This window comes from Caenorhabditis briggsae (assembly GCF_000004555.2).
Source record: "Caenorhabditis briggsae complete genome, chrIV, whole genome shotgun sequence".
NCBI lineage: Eukaryota > Metazoa > Nematoda > Chromadorea > Rhabditida > Rhabditidae > Caenorhabditis > Caenorhabditis briggsae.
The window spans coordinates 3,627,488-3,647,492 of NC_013487.2; the positions used below are offsets into that span (position 1 = coordinate 3,627,488).

A 20,005-nucleotide genomic window follows, 5' to 3' on the forward strand; every position below is an offset into this window, starting at 1 on the left:
TTTGTGCTGATTATTTGATAGGTTAACAAACTTAATGAAAAAAAAAGAAAAAAGGGAAATACCACCAGAGAGTTCGAACCCAACACCTTACTCACAGTAGCGCCGCACACATCACAGGTGATTCGTGATTGACCAATTACAGATGAAGAGCTATAAGCGACCCAATTACTCACCTACCGCGAACTAGTGCTTCTACAATTGAACATTCGCGAGAACATTGCGTATCTTACTAACTGGCCCTATAAAAGGCCCACAATTGACCAATCGCGAAAATATATTTTTTTCTCTTTTTCGAAGTTCTTTCACCTATTTTGGGTATTTTTCATCGTTTTTTGCAGTTTTCTTTGCATTTTTTGTCCGTGAAATATTATTTAACCTACAAGAACATACTAGAATACTGTATCAGCAAGTATTTCACTTTTTGCTTGCAGAAAAATCGGAAAAATGAAATTTTCGGAAGATAAAAGTCGAAATTTTGGATTATTCTGGAGGTAGCAGGGCTACTGTTCTTTCAAAAGTTAAGCAGTGTCCAGAAAGTCCGAATTTCGAAACCAATTTTTACAGGGAGCCAGGATATTCTCAATTTTCTGGTACGTCCACTGGGCACTACAAAAAAGAAGCGGCTGAGAAAGAGGAAGGAACTGTATCAGCAAGTATTTCACTTTTTGCTTGCAGAAAAATCGGAAAAATGAAATTTTCGGAAGATAAAAGTCGAAATTTTGGATTATTCTGGAGGTAGCAGGGCTACTGTTCTTTCAAAAGTTAAGCAGTGTCCAGAAAGTCCGAATTTCGAAACCAATTTTTACAGGGAGCCAGGATATTCTCAATTTTCTGGTACGTCCACTGGGCACTACAAAAAAGAAGCGGCTGAGAAAGAGGAAGGAAGAAAAACTGGAATGGTGGGTGAATTTGAACAGAAAATTCAGAGAAAAAAACTTTAGATTTCAGACGGAAGTGTCAAATTCGTGGATTTCGAGAAAATTTCAAATCGATAACTTGTGTCAGAGGTATACCACAAAAATTATTGGGGGCTTAAAATTTAGATAAACTATTTCAGTTTCTTTGCAACAACATCAACATCATCTTCTGCTTCTCATGGGTGTTGTCATCCAGAATTGCGAAAATAGACAGAACGAGACGCCCCGGTGACGGCCCAAGCAGCGCGACTACAGCGGAAGGACAAAATTCGTTTCTTAATTTCTCGTTTTTCATTTTTTTTGTGTAATAAAGTAATTTTGAGCAGCAGCAAGATTCCAATTTCGAAAAAATATGGGCCAATTATTGCTCTCGCGACAAGCCAATTGTAGGAGATTTGATCGCGATAGGCGGAATATTGGTCATTTGCGGTGGCGCTTTCGCGATTGGTCTGTAAATGGCCTGCGGCAGGCATGTTCCGAGTACCCATGGCGATTTTCCGTGAACAATATTTCACCTATTATAGACGCTGCGCGAATCACCTGTGATCCCCGACACCACCGCGCCAGTTCCTTTTTGAGAGTAAGAAGGTTACTAAGTGTTCGGCGCTTCTCAACTTCTAAGGAGTTCCGGAAATGAAAAAAATTGAAATCGAACCCATATTGAAAAACAACTACATCTAGACTTTGAAACTGAAAATATTTCAACAAAAAATAAGATACTCTAAAAAATCAAAGGATCAACTGGTAGGAGGAGGAAGCAAGTTTTCTGTTTTGATTGGATTGACAATTTTTAGTGCAAGAAGAGGAAGACAACGTGATGATTCAATCAATTTACAGAGAACAACAAATATTTTTAAAGATTGGAAGAGAAAAAAAAAACTTTGGCTGCAAATTCCAAAGAATCAAAAGATCAACTAGACAGTATTCGCTAAAAGATTTTTTAACTTTTAGCAATTGCTGGATTACTGTATTTCCAAATAACAAATGTAACTTGGAATCAAACAAGTGTTTAACCATATTATAATAATATATTTTATTTTGTACTTTTTAATTTTTTAAGATATTCTATATTTCAAGCAAACATTGAAATAAAAATCAGGATATCTGAAATTGCTGAATCATTTTTTAAATAAAATTTTTTAAAAATTTGAGAAACAAAATTCCCAGGCATCAGACTTATTCTTGTCAGAATATGAAAATATGAATGTCAAGGCAGGTGGACTTTTTTGAGCATTTTTTTCAAAGACCTATTATCCAAATAAACAAGACAATATTGTTACCATGGTTTTGAAGCGGAAAAATTTAGAAATTTCGGAATCCTTGGACTTTCTAATATTTGGAAAAGGCGGAAAAACATAAATTAGCATAATTCATAACGGAAAAAAACAGCCAATTTTTTGAAAGAACAAGTTCAGAATTTTTAAAAAAGTACTGTTTCAAATTTCCTGTGAAAGCTTGATTTGTTTTAGTGTCATAATTTTGGACGAAGTGGTATAGTGATCATAATTTTTTGCAGTTTGTACTTATGGACTTGTAACTAATTTAGGTACATATAATTGAACACAAGCCTTTCGTCGTAAAATCTGTATCACAAGGAACCCTCTAGTTGAAGGGCATGCCCTTCTAATAGAGGTTTTACGGTATACGGTATACGGGACATCCTTTCGTTAACAACACTAAATTACTATTCGTAAATAATTAAACACGAAAAATCACGTTTTTTTCTTTTTGCAAACCAAACATGTTGTAGTTTTATCAGTTATCACAAATTCATAAATCGAAAACATCGGTACCAATTTTCCGGTAAAAAAATGTGATACTATAATTGATAAGATTATGAAAAAACTGTAGGTTTGTAGGAAAACTGTAGGAAAACTGTAGGTTTTTTCTATATTTAAGAATCGATTTATCAGAGATAATTGAGAGAGGAGGGGGGAGGGTTATTAGCTATGAACAGACAAACTGATCCCACTACTTGTTTAAAGTGACCATTGTCAATCGGAATAAGATGGAACATAATTTTTCCAGCAATTTTTTTTGCGAAGAAAAGACAATTTGTGTGTTTTAATGTCTAGAAAAACCGATACTATGTATACGCAAAAGGACAACGATGGAAGATAAGATCGCTGAGAGATGAAGAACCTTTAAAGAATGAGAATCTCATATTCAGATTGTACTGTTTTTTGGGGCGGGGCCTCGTAAATCGACAAGAACGTTGTCCGCGAGATTATTAATTGTCCATTAACTAATGACTATTGAGAAATTTGAACAAGGAATATGTATAAAAATAAAGAATTTGAGACAGTGAAAATGCAAAGAAACTAAAATTTCTGTTTCAAATTCTCAACTAGAAAATTTAGAAGAACATTGTAATATTGCTTTAGTGAATTCCAGATAATTCGAACCTCTCCGGATATTCTGATTTTTGAACTTTGAATAGATTATTTCAATTTTCAAGATTGGAATGAATATTTTAATTTGAAGATTTACCAGAAGTTTTCCAAAAATATGGTACTCTAACTAGTGTTTGATTAATACAGGATTAGATTCTAAAAAAAATTAAAGGCTCGATTTATTTTTAAGATTTTGTCACTTTTTTCTGTTCCACGGGGTCGATTTTTGTAGTCAAAAAAGAAAAAGGATTGATAGGTCCTCAAAATTTTGAGTTTCCTGTACAAAATTATCCGAAAAATATCGAAAACTTGATTTCCAAAACTTTCTGGAATTTCGATAAGATATTTTGGTTAACACAGAGTCAAAAAAATAGAAAAATATATTCAATTTTGATTCCTGAACAGTAATTATTTTTTATTTCATGAAAATGTTCTGGAAAATGTGTCTAAAAACAAGAACACTTAAGAAAAGAAGAAATCTTAAACCTAGAAATGGGTTTTTAGAGATTAGAAATGGAGCTTTCAAGATTTTGTCTTATTTTTCAGAATTATTTTCTCACTGAATTGACATAATTTTAGAATACTTTACTGCCCTAAATTTTTAGTCAATGTCTCCTTTTTCAAATTTTCGAAAAGGAGCAAAATACAAATATAACAAAATATTGAAAAAAAAACCCTAAAAATTAAAATAAAAATTTTTAAGTTTCACAGTGCTCATTTTCACGTTGAAAAGGTAAAAAGACGATTTGATGTAGAAAAATCGATGATAGTACTGAAAAATAATAGTCGAGGAAACAGTATAAAAATCTGAAAAAAAAATCGGGTATCAATTTTGGTTCTAAAACACTATTTGTGAACCCTTTTTTTCCAGTTTCACAATGCTCATTTTAACAATATAATGAGAAACTCACGATCTCAAAAGATAAATCGTATCATTCTTATAATAAACCAGCCTGTTTGCCGCGCCTCCTCCGCCGCTTCAAACTGGTGCGCCTTCGGCGTGATTTGACCTATTTTTTGCTTTATCGTCGCCTTGCTCCTCTTTCTTATTTAAAAAGTCACGTGAGTTTATTTGACCCTTTGAGTAAGACAGAGAAGCGAAGCGACGAACAGTAAAAGATATAGATTGAATCGCGCCGAAGGCGCACCAGCCAACTGTTTGAAGCGGCGGAGGAGGCGCGGCAAACAGGCTGGTATTAAATAAATGAAGTTGCGTCTCTTTCTCTCTCTCTCCCTGTTGGTCTGTCCGAACATGAAAAAATGTGAATTGCAATAAAAATTCCAAAAAATTTCACGAAAAAAGAGAACTATGTTAATAAGTAATTCGGGCACAGAATAATTGGACTATTTTTTTGTACCGGAACATGTGCCAAAATTGAGAGAGTGCCTAAAAAATCTACACAACTAAAATTTCCTAAATTTAATTGAATAATGTTCACTTTGAAGCTGGAATTTATTTTATGGTTTTAATTTTCAAAAAATTTCAGATCATATTTTCCAAATCTGTTTTTCTTGTTTCATTGGGCTTCTTTTTCCCATGCTGGCGCGAAGATTTAACTCAATTCACAATAAACTTGGAAAAAAAAATCAAAAAAGAGGACAACACAAAATATGTGATTGGAGAGCCAAAACTAAAAAAAGAAATATCTCACTAAATATGTCATCCCTTTGAAACATAAAAAAATTTTTGTAAATTTCTCAAGTTTCAGATCATGATTTTTGAATATATTTCAATTTTTTCAGTTTCATAGTGCAAAATTCAGTATCATCGCTTTTTTCGAAAAAAAAAAGCAAACTGTAAAAAATTTCACGAAATAGTGAAAAATTGAATTATTAAGTTAATTAAGCGCCCAAGGTTTGAATTGATTCTTTGCACTGGAAAATGTGGAAAAAGTTAGAACAGTGTCTGAAAATTCTCAAAAAACCTCAAAGTAAGTCACTAATTGAAAAAAAATCAGTTTATTAACGTTCACTTTGAAGCAGGAAAATTTTTTCATGATCCTAATTTTTAAAACATTTCAGATCACTATTTTTGGATCGATTTTTTTCAGTTTCACTAAGCTAATTTTTTATATTCTAGATAATATTTTAGAGAGATATCAGTAAACAAAACCCATCACGTGTGGAAAAAATCAAAAAGTTCAGGAACACAAAAACGGAGAAATGTGTGCAAAAAGTGAGAAAAAGACGAAAAAAGGTTATCAGTAATAAGAGAACCGTATCTCCTAAACACTACAAAGTCCAAAAAATGTCATCTATCTGTCATCACCACCACCTCTTCTCTCCCTTTTCGTCTTTCAGGTTGTGATCATTCTGTCTCCGTCTTCTCTAATCACTCTCTTCAATCAGCACACCCTCTCTCTCTCTCTCTCGTCAAATTCTCACTGATAACCGAAACATATAATAGTGTATTGACCTAAGAAACGCATCAATTCTTGCGGTGAGAGAAAGAAATTGTTAGAAGAAAAAAAAAAGAAGAAGAAGGAAATTGGAAAAAAGAGACATTTCAAGAAAACCAAAAAATAAATTCTTCACTTTTTTCCAATTCAAAGGGCCAATGATGAGGCATGAATGAAAAGGAGCTGCATAATTCAGAACGGAAGGCAAGGGGAAATAGTGTGTGAGACGAAGAGACGCAGAATATTTGAAAATTTTTCATCATCTCCCGGTCGGTAAGACACTCCCGGGTGTCTTCTCCGAGAGATAGGAGACGCAGAGAAGAGAGAGGGAGAGATAATTAAAAATTGAGAGAGCAGGAGAAAGTGCACGTGGCAACTGGATTCACTTTTCTCTTCTTCCCCTAGACTACACGTTTTGTCTGGATGGCACTAGAAGGGAGAGAGGAGAGAGATAGGGAAAAGAGAGACGAAGAGATACATACATGTTCCCCATGGTGATGTCATTTTTCCCGGGGAGAGTTGTAAAGAGAGTCGGTCAACAGACAGGGTTGAAAATATATTGGAAGGAATTGTGAAAAAAATACAGAGATCATTTTTTAAACTTGTTTTTTAATAGAGTGCATGAAGGTAGAAAATTGATATCAAATTTTTTGCTGGATTGGGAATCTCATGACTATTCTGAAACTTTGATATTTTTGAATGATAAATTTTTTTGTCAGTTGACCACTTTTCAATATCTGTTAAGGATAAATTGAGTCAAGTGAGACGCCAAGAGGCTTCAATTATAGATTTCGTGGTTTTTTTTAATCCGTTTCAAATAGGTCCATCGAGGTATAAAATTAACAAAATTTCAAGTTTCAAATTGGTCATAATTTTCCAAATGTATCAGAACATTTCAATGGGGTCAGTCCAGCAGTTCCTCACATTTGCTCTATAAAAAGTAATAAGGCTATCTTTGTACATTTAACCATTCTTTCCATTTTTTTTTCTCCGTTGACCAATTTTTTCCACTTCAATTTGTACTCCAAAATTCCTTAAAAACCCAGTCACTGTAAAACCTGTAATATAAGGGCTCAAAATAATTCATCTCGGTTCCCGTAAAAGATATAAAAAAGTTATCAACTGTTCTAGTTTTTGTGATATTTTGAAGAACATTTTGTCAGTTAACTATTTTTTTAATATAATTCACAGGTGTCTGAAGAATAGTACTGGTCCGTTTGGTCTGAAAATTTCAGAGATCACAAATCAAAAATAGAACTTTATTTTTGTAGTTCACAACATTTTTGTACAATCAATTGCTGATAAGATATATGGTCTGAAATTGGTAAAAATATCATTGAGAGTACTAGAAAGTGAATAATTACAAAAACGGATCTCTATAATTTATTTATTAGTTCTGAAAATTCCCAATGAATTGGGCCAAAACTAAATTCTAATCCACACATCTAAAGTTCACAATTTTCCATTAAAATTCTATTTTCTACGGCTAGTACTGTACTTTCTTGTATGTTTTACAGGAAGATAATTGGTCACTGATTTTAATTTTTGCCGATAATAACATTTTTTTGAAATCGAAATTTTTCTGAAGCTAATGTATAAAATACCAGAATTGATGAGATTATCAACAGTAAAAACAAAAAAAAAAAAGTTACAAAAACCACTAATCGGAAAAATGAAAAATATATATTTCGAAGTTTTTTTAAAAATAAAAGTCAAATTTGAAATCCATTCAGTTCCCTATCAAAATAAGCACAGATAGTCAACCGATATTTGTTAGATTTCATTTAAAATGTTACTGTTTTGCGATCATATCTTGAGCGTAGTCAAGATCTCTGCATTGATATTGATTTCATCTCTTCAAGATTAAAGCACTATTTGTTGCTAATTTTAAGCTGTAACTCGTTTTTGAGAAAAAAATTAAAAGTTTTTCTGTTTCAAGTCGGTCACATTCGTGAACATGATTCTTATGGGGCGTGATGGTAAACGCTTAATGCTAACATTTCGAGTTTTAAGGGTGAGGGGGCCTGGAAAAATGTTTATCTCCAAGTAGAAGTCCTTCGAGTTGAACTTGTGGTGCAAAATTAGGAGGAATCGCGCAGCTGAGCTTTGTGGCAACAATCTTGTGCTGTCGATTGTGCCGTATTTAAAACGAGTATAATAGATTAATTCACACAGTCCCGCTAAAATTCAAACTTCCGCTACAAGCCGACTTTTCGCATTTCCTTTAACATCTCTTTCCAGTGTAAGACGATTTCACATTGTCTTCAAAAAAGATTTTTTTTTAAATGTGGAGATATAGAAACAGTGGAAATATGTTTCAGCATTAAGTTGAAGTCATCTAATTTTTTTGAAAACTACAAACTCGAGGAAACTGAACTTATAATTTTGGTTGGAATGAAATTATCAACATAACAAGAAAGTACAGTACTAGCCGTAGAAAATAGAATTTTAATGGAAAATTGTGAACTTTAGATGTGTGGATTAGAATTTAGTTTTGGCCCAATTCATTGGGAATTTTCAGAACTAATAAATAAATTATAGAGATCCGTTTTTGTAATTATTCACTTTCTAGTACTCTCAATGATATTTTTACCAATTTCAGACCATATATCTTATCAGCAATTGATTGTACAAAAATGTTGTGAACTACAAAAATAAAGTTCTATTTTTGATTTGTGATCTCTGAAATTTTCAGACCAAACGGACCAGTACTATTCTTCAGACACCAGAAGTATACCAATTTTCGACGAGATTTTTCTAGCTAGTTCCTTACATTGCGACGGAAACATTTTTAGTGATTTTTCCGCGAATTTCATTAAATTATGAAACGGTCAAAAAAGTGGATGTTAAGGGTAAGGTCAACAAACTCCGGTAACTGATACAATTGACAGAAAAGGACAATCTGAAAATAGAAACATGATAAGACACAGAAGGTGGAAATGACCAAATGGGAGCGAAACGGAAAATAATTTAGTTATTAAGTTAGGAAACTGGAACAGGAAATTTGTTAAAAAAATAAATTTCACATGAGGCTAATTTCATCAATTTGGGTAATAGAGCGAAGAAAAATTGATCTTTTTTGATGCGCCAAGAGTTCAAAATGCAAATTTCTTTTTCACTAATTACCATATTTCTTTAATTGCTCTTTCAAATTTATTGGAATTTTAAATTTTACGAATATTTAAAAGGAAATGACGACGAATACAAAAAGTGGTGATCTTCCTAAAAGAAAAATCTACCGTAATCTCTAAACCAGTTTCTCTAGTGATATCACTTCTTCTCCAGTTTCATCAAAGACCAAAAAGTGTCACCAGCAGGTGAAAAACGGAAAAATGTTTTGATAATGGAGAGGAGAAAAAGGGGGACGCGCTACGCAGTGGACTTTGCATGGTTCAGGGGAAATAGAAGTCTTATCAAACACGGTTTGAAATTGGCTGCCTGTTGATAGAGGATGATTTATGGATTTTACGGAGCTGGAAAAAAAATTAATCCAATTTTTGAACTAATGAAAGAAACAGAGGGATAATGAGATTATTGACGGTCGTAGGGCGTCAGAAACAAACATTTCTATAGAAACCACTCAAGGAGTTGAACATGTCGGTATTATAGATGTCGCATTTCCGGATGAGCTATGTGAGCGCTATGTTTAATGAGAGATTTCATTAAGGGTGTATTAGTAATTGATAAATTGATAAAATTGATGTCCAGTTTGAAACAGAAAATCATCAGAAAGTGAAGCCCTGAACGAGAACTCGAAAATTGATAGATGATTTATTAGGAACTTGTTACAAACGGTTTTTCAATAATAACCTGGTTTACTGGAGCGTTACCTGGACCTTAAGAAACCAGAAAAATTCCAATAACATTTTTAGAAGAAGCATCTAGGTTGTCGTGCAAAATGTATTGGATGGAACAATTCATGGAATCGTATGTAAAATTGATGTCCTGGACGAAACGGAAAAAAATTGGAAAACTATTATTTTTTGTATTAGGTTGGCAGGAAAGTAACTGTCCATTTTTTTATTAGTAAATAGCACAAACACAAGAATAATCCAGAATTAGCAATATGCACCGTCGTGATCCACAACATGTTGGCAATATTCAGGTAACTCGTGGGTACCATCCCTCCAAAAGCCAGCTAGTGGCAAGTCAAAGTATCCCTCCAGTCCATTTTCTCAGGCATCAATTGGTTAAAGTCCTTCCTTAAGCTCCAGATGACGTCGTATACTTTTGAATAACCAATGATCTGATAGAGCTGAATCAGATCTTTAACGGGGGTAAAGGAGAACCGTCGAGCCAAAGCGGCTCAGGTACGGCGTGACTTTTGAACATGAGGTTTTTTCGTTTTTTAACTGCAGTCAAGTCAGACCTGAGCAGCTTCAGCGGGACCGTTCTCCCTCACCTACTTATAGTCCCGACTGAGCTCTATCAGATTATTGGATATCCGGAGAGATACAACCTCATCAGAGAATACGAAAATTTGCACCATTTATGTGAAAAACAGGAAAAAATGAATACTTTGATTCGCGGCTAGCTGGCTTTTGAAGGTATTGTATCCACAAGTAATCTGAACATTGCCAACATGTCGTGGACCACGACGGTGCATACTGCTAATCAGACATGAGCGGAATAAAAATTTTGAAAATCCGGAATAAGGAATAAGGAATAAGGAATGGAAAAAACACCCGGAATAAGGAATAAGGAATAAGGAATAAGGAACGAAAGAATTTCCGAACGAAGGAAGATTTCTTTTTGTCTTGAAAAACACTGTTTATTTTAAAACACGAACAACGAAGAGAGAACTCACAAACCGAGACACAAACAAGAAAAATGGAGAGGGAACTCTCAAACTAGAAATTAAAAACTAAAAAACAAAATCATAATTGTGAATTATCAGTTTTTAAGGCCACAATTTTTCAAATTGAGTGAACAAAAAGTTAATTTGTCAACAGTGTCGTTATTCAATCGGCTTCTTTTCGGGGTACAGAAAAACGCATAACTTTTCCAAGATTTCCAAAAAAAAATTTCCGAAAAACCGTGCAAATAAAATGTTACGCGGCAATTTAGAACGTTTAAAGTTTTGAAAAGGAATAACAAAAAAAAATCAGGAAGAAGGAAGAAGGAATAAGGAACAAAATTAAAAAACCGGAAGAAGGAATAAGGAATAAGGAATAGAAAAAACACCCGGAATAAGGAATAAGGAATAAGGAATAAGGAATTCCGCTCATGTCTGCTGCTAATCTTGGATTAATCCTGCTTTTGTATTATTCACAAATAAAACAAGGGACAGTTACTTTCCTGCCAACCTAATATATACTTCTCATCTAATGAGAAGTCGACAATATAGAAATTGATTCCTGGAAACTTCAAATGCACTAATAATGCTCGCTCTTTCCGAGAAGAGCGGTATCACGATGGACCGCTGATCCCAACAAATTCCCAATGTTCACGATCCTAACTTACCAAACCCCAGGACCCACACTAGGACCGTTCATCCTGGAACGAACGAAACTGCTTATAGCTAGCCTAAATTGGAAAATGCATATCTCAGCGTGAAATTCGTAGAAGAACAACAACCAAGCTCAGACAGTTATTTTGTAAACTAACTGAAACTGGAAAACTCGAATACACATTATTATCATTTCACACGATTCAAACCTACTACATATAACATCCAAAACATATTCAACAAAACAATCAAAATAGAAAATATGTCACAATATGTACAAGACGAAATATTTCTAATTGGAAACAAGATGTGAATATATAGGAGAAGATGTCTAATATTTTCTCTTATCAATCGACCACGTGGGCAGAAGGGAAGTCCTCAATATTAGGAGGGTGACTGGCCGTTTATTAAAATATCAGGTTTCTTCTCTTTTTCATGAGATTCGTATAGAGAATCAATTTGTTTATTGAATGGTAAAAAAAATGAAATCAGGGGTGTAAAAATAGTACGGAATATACAGAAAGAGTTTGAAACAGGCAAAAAGTCACACCCCGCGGCATCTCATTTCTCTCCCTCCTCTACGCCCTGCCGACCATGTTTCTCTCGGTGGTCTCGTGGTGTAGTGGTTATCACATCTGTCTAACACACAGAAGGTCGGTGGTTCGAGCCCGCCCGAGATCAGGTCCTTTTTTTGGTTTTTTGATTGATAGATTTTGGATTTTCCAGACATTTTGAATCGATTTTTATTGGGGCATATGTAGTTCTTGTTGGATTCTCAAGCTATTTATACTCTTCAGATGTTTCGAATTGAAATTTTGGGCTTCCGTTAGTTTCTCTAATTTGAATAAATTGTTGGTAAAAATTGGTTCAAAAAGTTCATTAATCATTGTCAGAATAAATTTTGTAAGAAGGATTGACAAGTTCTACCAGATTCCAGAAAAAAAATTTCCTGTTCCAACACCTATCGAAGTTTCATGGGATTTATTGCGTTTTTGGATGCTGTATTGTTAAAAATTTTTTTGGATTTCATTTGGAAATCAGTTCCAGGTTAAACAAGTTCGAATGTATCTAGTTTTTTTGGTCAATTAACATTGAAAACGGTAAAATATGTTGAACTTCAAATAATCCTGTTTCATTTAGACGATTTCAGACGGACTTTGTCTTGTTTGATAATTCGTTAATAATCGATTGATGATCAATCGGTCAATTTTTTTGAACACATTTTAAAATGTTTCACCCGATTTTCCAATTGTCTCTCTTACTCACTCTTTGTATGTTTCGGCACACTCCCCGCCGCATTTTGTTGATGAGCGTGCGACGCACGTTCTCTCCCTCCTACCTCTACGCCCTGCCGACCTTGTTTTAATCGGTGGTCTCGTGGTGTAGTGGTTATCACATCTGTCTAACACACAGAAGGTCGGTGGTTCGAGCCCGCCCGAGATCAGTTCCTTTTTTTTCTTGAAATTGATGGGTTTATAAGAGTTGTGTATTTTGCAGATATTTCGAATTCATTTTTAAGGTTAAATGTGTTAAAAATTTTTATCAACAAAAAAAATAAAATTAATCGAAAAAATGTACTGTTCCAACACCTCTGGAAATACTATGGGTTTCCTTGAGTGTCATTATAATTGCATTATTTACGGGAAATTTTCGAATCATGTTTGCAAAAATAAATGAGTGTAAAATACTAAAAGCGAAATTTATGAAGAAATTTGAAATTCCTGTTACTCCATCAGACGAAAATTTCCTTCCATTTATTATTGTGATTCTCATTTGTTTTTCAAATAAATTCTTTGCGATTTCATTGATTACTGTAATAAATTGTTGGTGAATCATTGATGTAAATGATGTGAAAAGGTTCTTCCAAAAACTAAAACAAATACGCTTTGCACTTTTACTTGGGTTATTGTACTCTATCCTTTGTTTGAATTTCCAGTGGTGTGATTTTTGATAAATGGAATCAAAATTGATATAGAAACCGATTTCAGGGGTCCAATTACAATTTCCCAGCTCTTTGAAAATGCTTTAATAATTGAAAACTAGAGTTTCAATTACGCATATAATTTTTGTTAGTTTGGATTTATTAACGGAATAAGTCTCCTCTAACGTTCTTATAAAATAAATGAAACAGAATAAAAGTGAACCAATTGGAAAAAGTTACTTTCTGAAGTTTTGGTTTTCAGTTATTTCCAGCGGTCAACTCGGTATTTAACCGAAAAACCACGAACTTTTAAAGTTTCAGAGATTTCACTTCTAACTGGATAAAGTCTGAGAGAATAGATAAATTGATAAGATGTTTGTGTAGAAAAAACAAGTTTTTTCTGTAATTTCTGCAAGGAACGTTTTGAAATGAGCTTTGGATTTTCGAATATGCTGATTTTGAATATCATAAAGAGTAAGAGATTTTGAAAAATTTTTACTAATTCCATTGTTTTTTGTTTGGAAAAAAAAGAATTTCAGGATCGTGTTCAATTTTTCTCGTAAATTATTTTTAAAGATGAGTGAGGTTTTTCATGTTTCAAGAATCACTATTGTTTGAAACGAAGGAAACTCAAAAAATAAGTTTTCAAAACGAAATTTCTGCTGTTCCAGTTAAAACTCAATAACGATCACAACTGACCAGTTGTGTTAAACGTTTTAAAAATCCCAGGAACAATATCTTACTCTAACTTGTGAAGACTTACAATTGACTTCAAACTCAATGGTTTCTTACAATTCAAATTTGAACATGAAGCTTCTATCAAGATCTGTCCAACCACTAAAAACCCCTATGTCTTATTGCCAAACTTTTGAGTTATACTCTTTAAAGGTGGGGGGACATGAAAAAAATAATGTTCTCGAAATTTCGTTTAAATATGCCCCTCGAGGAGTTAAACTTGTTGGGGCGATGATTGAGGGTGCGGCGCCGCTACCGACTGAGCTACACGGGCAAAGAAAAAGCAGTCGCCCGATTGCATACATAAAGGCGAGGACGACAGCTGTACGCAGAGTGACATTAAGCGTTGTACACCGTTACGGTAGAATGCATACTCTAGCTACAAAAAAACTACGAAAAATCTCCTGACCTTTAAAGGAGGCGAGACAGCAAAAATTTCGGGGGCAGTTCGGGGGACGAAATCGCGCCGCGCTTATGGCAAATACTCAGTTGCTACAGGATCAGTTGCTTCCTGACCAGTTGCTACTTTTGTCTCAGTTTCTATTTTCCCAGTTGCTATTTTCCCAGTTGCTATGACTCAGTTGCTACTTTTGGCTCAATTGCTCGCATTTTCCGAAATTTCAAAATCTCAGTTGCTACAAAATATCTCAGTTGCTACAAAAAAACTCAGTTGCTACAATTGACTCAATTGCTAATTTTTTCTCAAATACTACAAAAAAGAAAATTTTTGTCCACTGTCGTTTTAAGCAACTGATCCTGTAGCAACTGAGTATTTGCCACTGAGTATTTGCCCGCGCTTATGTTGACCATCGATCGTCAGGCGCCTTCGCGCCCCCGTAGCTCAGCCGGTAGCGGCGCTGTACCCCTGAGCTGCCTGTCATGAGTTCAACCCCCCATGGGGGTTCTCTATGCAAAATACCAGGAAACCTTTTTTTTTTGGTGTCTGGCCTCCTTTAAACCAAAACTATTCTCCATGTTGACATTAAAAGACGTATAACTTTCTTCAAGCTCATTAATTTCCTACGAATCAGGGTTCAAATTGTAGTTCTTAACAAGCCCTAGACAATCACTGAAAACCCCTTTGTTTGATTGTCTAGCTTCCGAGTTACACCCTTCAAGTCAAAACCTTACTTCCCTTTGACATTATAAGGGGAATAACTTTCTTCAAACTTATTAGTTTTTTATGTATCAACATTCAAATTGTAGCTCTTGAAAAACCCTACAGAATTATATAAAACATGATTACTCTTGATTTTCTCACGCCTGAGAAAACGTTGTCCAAAGTTTCAAATGCCTCTTTTCTCTCACCACCCTGTTTGCTCTCTTCGCCGCGCGCACACTTTTTGAATTGTTGCGAAAGACCTCCGCTCTCTCAATATTCGAATATCGCGCGTAAATTCCTCTGCGAAAAGATAGAAAAAAGAAGAAAACTCTTGTCTGGCGCGCACTTGCATCGTCTAGTGCATGTGTACGAAAATAAGAAAAGAAATTTTTGTTTATCTTGTTTTTGCGTTGTTTTTTTTCGGATTTTTCCGGCTGTTTTTTTCTTGGTTTGTACCGGGAAAGCTGTGAACTTTTAAAGTTTTTAAAGCGTTTTTATCACTAACTAGACAAATTTTAATAAAATGAGAAAAATTGATAAGGAATTCGTTTCGAAAAAAATGTTGTATTTTCATTCCGGAATTTTTGCAAGGAAAGCCTGAAAATCGGTTTCTTGGGTTTTCAAATAGGCTGACTTTGTCGTAATCAATTGATTCAGAAATTTCGAAAAAAATCGACTGTTGCAAGAAATCCATTTTTTGGTTAACCACATTTTGAAAAATTCCATGGAAAGCTATAAAAAAATTCACTTTGAGTTCAATTATCTCAATTTCTATGAGAGATATCAAAAATTTGTCATCTGATAAAATATTTTTTATAATGTCAACAACATTTTATCAGTTAAAAGTTTTCAATAGCACTTTGGGATAACTGAACTCAAAATAAAAGTATTGGAGATGATGTTATAATTTTGTTAAAAGTCAAATTTCTCATTCTAGCCTTTCGATTTTATGAATTCTAACTGTAAGGTTTAGTGCTATTCGTGTCATACGACGAAATGAGCTTTTTTGCTTAAGTTTGATTTGAAATTGGGTCAACGAAACAGAGAAAAGTTACTTTTTCGACATTCAAATTAGTGGAAATACGGTATCTACCCTTTTCAAAGCTTTTAGATCAACTCTTCTTTTCTAAAAATTGTTATAAATTTCAACTGTTTGAAACACTTCCAATAAACACAAATGAACTTAAACCCTAATACGTAGACGCCTCTGAACACTTTTTTAAAGTGTCTCTTCCCTTCTAATAGGTATTACTCTTGAGCACTTCTATAACCTACAAATTCCCTTTTCCCACCTGTCAGTCCTTTCCTTTTTGAATACCAAAGTTCCCTAGTTTCTTTCTTGTTAATCCTCGAATTGCATTGATAGATTTTTTAGTGCACTCTATAATCCACCCTTTTTTGTCTTCTTTTTCCGTTAGCTTATCTATTTTTCTGCTGCTCCGAACAACATTTTCGAATAACTTCGCTGGTTTTTTCTTTGAAAGTGAACACGAGGTTCATTACTGTTTCTTGAGCATTGTTTCAAGTTTCATTTGAACGTCATAAAGATGGATATTTTGAGAGACACTAGAAATTCCTTTAGCTCTATGAAATCAAAATATTCGAGTCGGGTATGTAATAACTGACCTAGAATTATAAACGCCACCCCAATCGACCTCAATCATCTCGATTTCTGTAAAGGATAGATTGTTCATCATAATATCACCAAAACTTTCTTAGTTGACATATTTTTGATATCGCTTACAGAAATTGAGGTAATTGAGCGCAAAGTGCAAATATTGGAGGTTGTATTCTAATTTGTACGTTGCTCACGCTAACTCTTGCTTTCAATTATAACGTATATAGTGAGCTGATTGCTTGAATTTTATTTGAAATAGGGTTAATAAAACAGGATAAATTGTAATTTTGAAAAAAAAAACTGAAATGCGGTTAAAAATTTGAAAACTGTTCCAAACACTTCTAATAAATGCGAATGAACGTAATCCCTCAATTGATTATGCCTATGGATAACCCATCCTACATGTGCCCTTTCCACACCTGCCAGTGTTTTCTTTTCAAAATCAGACCACAAACCTTAGCATTTTCTACCGATTTAATCGTCGAATTGCATCGCCAGTTTTTTGTCTATTACACTCATCCATCCTCGATTTAGTGCAAAAATTCCGATAGTTAAGCTGAGATTCAAAAAAAAATTGAATTCAAAATATATCGCATTCCCCGTTTCATGGACCTCACTTTTGTGGTGTTGAAGTAAAAAAGTCACTGAATCATGTGCCGATGAAACCAGAAAACTTGAGTCAGAAATGTAATACTTAACTTAACATTTTTAAATTTTATTGATTCTAATGTAAGAAAATTAGTGAGGTTTTTGCCTCGAATGCGGTCAATGCAACAGGAAAAATTGTAGTTTTGAAAAAAAACAAATTACAGGAAGTACGGGACTCTGACTTTTCGAAACTTTGCGGTTAACTCCTCTTTCCGAAAAAATACGGGGCTTTGAGAATCTCGAATGCTCAGCTTTCAAGAATAACGATGCTTGAGAACAAAAATTTAAAAATCAACAGCTCAGAAAAAGTTATTGCTCCATGATTATCATAAAAATTTACAGTGATTTAGTTCAATATTAGAATCATGGTTTGCTCCTAACATCCTAACAAGGGAAGTGTTTTCAGATAGGGGTTGAGAATTCGCTCAAAATTTGTGAAAAGGTACTTTCAAACATGCTGAAAGCGGTGTCAGCAATATCTGATCCCCGGATCCAATATGAATCGAAATATGGGCTCTCAAAGTGTTTTCAGTGCTAAATTTTGACCAAAAACGTTCATTTTCCGAGCTTTCAAACTTGTTTTTCATGATGTTTTCGAATGCGAACCTCATTTTTGAACATTTTTCTATCATCTAGAATAGTTTTTGAACATTTTCAAAAACAATTTTTTTTGAAAATTTCTGAAAAACATCTCCATGGGGTGCCCCACACTTCAAAAGTGATTTTTTGAAATTTTTTCGAAAAGTTCCAAAAAAAGTCTCAGTTATTCAGAAACGATGAAAATAGCGTTCTCACAAAATTTGACATCCCAATTTCGTCTTTGGGCTCAAAAAAATCTCCGAAGAGTCGTAATTGCTAGAACCTTGACAACCCCTAGCTTCTCAAATATTGCTGGAAATTGACTGGAATCTATAGAAAGAGGTTCAAAAGTTATATTTGATCGATTTAGAAGTACTACATTTCGAAAAGGGTAGAATTGAGATGTTTCCAGAGGATAGAACTTTCGTTTTTTAACTATAGGATAATGTAAGAACCCGTCAAAAAAATCATCAATAAATTTTTCATCAAGTTCTCATAAAATCTTCTTTCTACTTTGAAAGTTTTGAAAATTTATCAAATTGTATCATAAAGTGTCTAGAGGGCAAAACTGGAAATCGAAAATTCGTTTCGAAAAAAGCAAAAAAAGTTTTACCACAGCGAGGTTCGAACCAGCATATTCACTCCTAATGACACAGGTCCTGGGCGCGCATACGCATAATGGATGGGCGACGGAGGACGCGCCGATGAATTGGGTACAGGGAGAGGACGCCGGTATGGGGCATATACGGGGCATATGGGGCACACCGCCGCCGCAAAGCATCTCCTCGCCTGGGCTTGCTGGCACTCCATGTAATGAGCTATTTACGTTGGTTGGGGGTTCCTAGAAGTATCAGTTAAGTTCTATATGTGATGTGATTTTGTTCAGGTCTTCCGATTTCGTGCTTTTCCTTTATTATTCCATATTCTTTTATATTTTAGAGGACATATTACTGATTTTTCGAAACTCAATGTTTTGGTTTTGAAAAAGACTTATGGCAGTTTCCATTTAAATTTGATATGCAATCAAAATCAGAAGAAAATGGGAAAAAAATTCGCTAAAAATTGTTTTTTTTTCATTTGTTCAAAAAATGTCTCACTTTCACTTTTTTTGAAATTCCATGAAAAATTGAAANTTTTTCATGCAATTTCAAAAAAAAAAAGATTTTTACAATAATTACAAAGTGGAATCAAAAAATCTCAATATCACCTATTTTGGCGAAAAACATAGCAATTAACGAGTGAAAGGCATGTTTCTGCAAGAATTCAGCGATTTTTCAGTCGCCATAACTCTTTTTCACAAAAAACGTCGAAGGAATAATCAGAAATGTAGGCGATTTGATGAAAAATTGACAATGTTGCCGGTGTGGATTTACGGTAAACAATGGGCGCATCCGGGATTTCGGAGTGTTGTAGTCGGCCTACCGTATCAGACCCATATCACACACATCGCCCACCCACCCAGAATCCATCTAGGATACGCGCGCATTCGGAACACTCGATTCAGCCTCTCCCGCATCGCACACATATGAGACTCATCGCAGCTCGTTGTTCGCGATATGTGTCAAACGGACTTCTAGAGGATCGCATATGGATCGGGTCCTTTATGCGCATCATCGCCCAGGACCTGTGGAGTCACCCTCTTACCACAACACCACACAACCGACATTTTCATCTGGCGCGGAGGGCGCAGAGGAAGGAGGGGTTAGAGGAGAGAGGGAGAGCGCGAAATCGGTATAAAAATTTCAGACGAAGATTTTAAGCTTCCTGGTGAATCCGGGGACAAGATATTTCTAACATCGTGTAGAGGGAGTCTCAAACTATAAGTATTAAAATTTTGAGCAAATTCTCAACCCCCGTCTGAAAACACTTCCCTTGTAAGTTTCTTGATTTCTTGGACGGATACTGTCTGTTCAATAAAACGTGGGCGCGCCGCAGCCGAAAAAGGGGGCGTATACAGGAATCAAGATACCGTAAAACCTCTAATAGAAGGTGTGCCTTGAAAGTATCTATTTTCACACATAAAATCATCTATTTTGGGTCTCAAAAATGTATGTGAAACTTTTTGGGTCACCGACAAGGCTTATGATATTTCATCAGAGTTTTAAAAATGGCAACACCAAAAAAACTCTAATTTTGTTAAATTTTTTCAATATTCCAGACCCCTGCATCAAGGTGAAAGTGTCCTTGTTAAATATTGAGAAGTCTTTAGCAATCATAAAAGTCAAATCATCCCAAAACTTACCA

At 34.6% G+C, this 20,005-nt stretch overlaps 2 protein-coding genes and 2 non-coding genes across 4 annotated transcripts; 3 read left to right on the top strand and 1 right to left on the bottom strand.

Moving 5' to 3' along the window:
* Positions 1–444: 444 nt before the first annotated feature.
* Positions 445–1,127, top strand: CBG22584 (the record flags this gene model as incomplete). Its single annotated transcript, XM_002632749.1, has 5 exons — positions 445–491; positions 565–735; positions 809–899; positions 949–1,007; positions 1,058–1,127. The coding sequence occupies 5 exons, from the start codon at positions 445–447 to the stop codon at positions 1,125–1,127; spliced, it is 438 nt and encodes a 145-aa protein (XP_002632795.1).
* Positions 1,128–11,702: 10,575 nt separating this feature from the next.
* On the bottom strand, positions 11,703–11,888 carry CBG22583 (the record flags this gene model as incomplete). Its single annotated transcript, XM_002632748.1, has 1 exon — positions 11,703–11,888. One exon carries the CDS (start codon positions 11,886–11,888, stop codon positions 11,703–11,705), a length of 186 nt encoding a protein of 61 aa, XP_002632794.1.
* Positions 11,767–11,839, top strand: CBG28576. The gene has a single exon. It is a non-coding gene (tRNA).
* Positions 11,889–12,529: 641 nt separating the features above from the next.
* On the top strand, positions 12,530–12,602 carry CBG28185. Its single transcript has one exon. It is a non-coding gene (tRNA).
* Positions 12,603–20,005: the final 7,403 nt, after the last annotated feature.